The sequence below is a fragment of the Aulonocara sp. 'chitande type north' Nkhata Bay genome, linkage group LG20 (genome assembly GCF_057382095.1).
Source record: "Aulonocara sp. 'chitande type north' Nkhata Bay isolate Kocher_YH1m ecotype deep benthic linkage group LG20, A_spYH_male_GT1.1, whole genome shotgun sequence".
Taxonomy (NCBI): domain Eukaryota; kingdom Metazoa; phylum Chordata; class Actinopteri; order Cichliformes; family Cichlidae; genus Aulonocara; species Aulonocara sp. 'chitande type north' Nkhata Bay.
In genome coordinates, this window is record NC_141363.1 from 5,548,943 (window position 1) to 5,551,537 (window position 2,595).

Below are 2,595 nucleotides of genomic sequence, written 5' to 3' on the forward strand. Positions count from 1 at the left end.
CTGAGGTCAGACTGTCATCAGTGCAACATGATTTTTCTTGCTTATATTGACTTTACGCTCTTTTCATTTATTTCCTTCATTTATTGTTTTTTGTTGATGTGCTTTGACAGCCGTTCTCCTTTTCCCCCCCACTTTGCTCATAATATTCTGAAACAGAGTATCATGATTGTGTGAACACGGGAGGAGCTTCTGATTTATATACTTTCCTATTATGCTGACATGTTTAACGATCTGTGATAAGTCACTGAAGCGTCTCCCTCAACCTGTGGTGAGGAATTAATAAGGACTAATACTCAAGCTACTTTGACTTAATTCACTTACGGTATAGTTTTATTTATAGATGAGTAAAAGGCTATTAATTTAAAAATAAAAGGGGGCAGTTTATTCCTTTTTTAATGCTTCATAGTTATAGAAAATCCGGTCTTTGTAGCAGTATTGCTGCCCCTGGTTATTATTGTGTGTATGCCGGTAAAGTAGAAAGACTTAAAAGAAAATAATGTTTGATGTGCTTTTGAAAAAGAAGTTCCGTATCCACAGGGCACAGCTGCGCCTTAATGTTTCTTAGAAAGAAAAATATTCGCACACAGGAAAGCCGTGAAATATTTCGATTATTTTAGTCGCAAAGAAAAATACAGCTACAACACTTTTAAGAAATCTGCCTTTGCATTTGTTTTACAGAAGCAGGAGAAGGAAAATTTGACCTTCAAAAAACAAAAAGTAATTAACTGTTATCACCATTTTAAATATTATATCCATGCTTTATTGTTGACCCTGAAAGAAACTGTTACATACATTGTATACATAAATAGATACATAAATAATTAATATTCAAACAGACACACTGTCTCAGTGAAGTCCATCGATGTTGCATGTGTGACAGGTGTAGATGATATGTATAGCTGAGGTCTACCACAGTTTATGTAGAGCTGGAACAGAAGGAGTACCGGAGGCAGGCGGAGCCGAGTGGGGTTTTTTTTGGGCACTGTTAGCAGGAGGTGAAAGTTTTCCAGAAGAAGTTTTTACAGGGAGCTTTGCGGTCACGCTGGGGAAGCGATAGCCTGTTATACACAGCTCTCTCCTCCAGACGAGACTCCAGCGGCTCCTCAAGCTCCACAGGTGTCGCTTCTCCCGGCAGCATGTTCGTGTCCAGAGCTCCATCCAACAAGCCAGACACCAGCTTTAGGATCAGCTCCTTGCGTTCTTTGCTCAGCTCCTAACCAGGAATCAGAAAGTAGAGATAATATTATCACGGAGGAAAAATCATGGAAGTGTGACTTTAAAACACTTGTCTGTGATGCTCACAGATCATTAATACTTTTCCCATTTTAAATTATATATACTGACAATATTAATCATGTCAGTTAAAAGCAGTTTTAATTCAATTTAAAAAAGCCATTTTTAAATATCTTACTATTTATTTACATAACCACAGATTTTGTTTTATTGTAAGTTACATTTTTGTTTTCAAAATTCGAATCATTCAAACTATTTCCCATGTAGTAACTGGATACATTTATTAATAATTACACCTCAAAGTAAAAAACAAACAAACATCAAACTAATATGAGCAATACGAACAATCTCCTCACCCTGTTCACATGGATGGGGCTCCTATCCTCCACAGGAAGCACGGCAGCTGCTCTAACGCTGAACACAACCCCCATGAGAGCTGCTAACACCACCAGGAGCTGCATGCTGTGACAGGAGTGCAGGTGACCGACCAGAGCTACAGTCACAGGAGCAGGAGGCTCACAAAGACAGTGTGGCTGTGTGTGTCTGTGTGTGTGTGTCTGAGCAGGAGAGTCTGAGCAGCTCAGACTAGCCGGAGATCCAGAGAAGAACGATGGGAGAGAAAAAAGTGGAGTGCAGTTGGTGGCAGCTGCTCAGAAGATTTGATGTTTCTTCAGCTCTACCTCTAAAGCCCCTCACTCTTTTATACGCCTCTACCCCCTTCGTGTTTGCCACTGACGTAGAGGGTGGTGGGTGTATGACGGAGGGTGGAGGGTGTGTGCGCGTGTGTGGATGTCGTTGGGGGTGTGTAGGAGAGCATGAAAGAGGAGGAGAGATGAAGAGGTCAGGACACAACAAATGGAACCGTTTAAAAGTTAACCTTTTTGACAAATTGTGAGATGGCTTGCGTACATGTGATTCATCGGGAGGAAACATCTGCAGCGCACGACGACGTCAATTGCCCGTTACCAGGTTTTGACATCAACTAATGCGTTCGCAGTTACGATAGACAATCTCAGAGAATACCTGTCAGACAGGTGGACGGACAATTCCACAGCTCATCTAAAGTGTGATACCAACGGATATGCCTGAACCATTTTTAGCACTTAAATAAAGCGGCCACATTTCCCTGTAGCAGGAGTCAAAGTAGATCTAAAAGAGATACAAATTGACCATGAGCCAGCTTATCTTCCACTCCCAACACAGGCCGCTGTTTGGCACCCTACCCCGGGCAAAATCCTATTCCTGTCATATTGCTTCTATATGCCTCTTTGACACCTGCAGATTGCAATTGAACGGTCTGACACTCGCACTGACTCGCCGAAATCTCTTCAGGAAATGCACATCACCAATCTCGTGGAGTTA

General features: G+C 41.6%; 1 protein-coding gene across 1 annotated transcript; it reads right to left on the reverse strand.

Moving 5' to 3' along the window:
- Positions 1-597: 597 nt before the first annotated feature.
- Positions 598-1,927, reverse strand: sst6.1 (somatostatin family member 6.1). Its single transcript, XM_086277484.1, has 2 exons — positions 1,590-1,927; positions 598-1,213 (listed from the first exon to the last, which is right to left on the reverse strand). The coding sequence occupies exons 1-2, from the start codon at positions 1,692-1,694 to the stop codon at positions 986-988; spliced, it is 333 nt and encodes a 110-aa protein (XP_086133610.1). The 5' UTR covers positions 1,695-1,927; the 3' UTR covers positions 598-985.
- Between the last annotated feature and the right edge of the window lie 668 nt (positions 1,928-2,595).

Coding starts and splice junctions, on each gene's coding strand:
- sst6.1 (XM_086277484.1), bottom strand. CDS start 1,694: ATGCAGCTCCTGGTGGTGTTAGCAGCTCTCATGGGGGTTGTGTTCAGC. Junction 1,214..1,589: donor GCCCCATCCATGTGAACAGG/GTGAGGAGATTG, acceptor ATTCCTGGTTAG/GAGCTGAGCAAAGAACGCAA.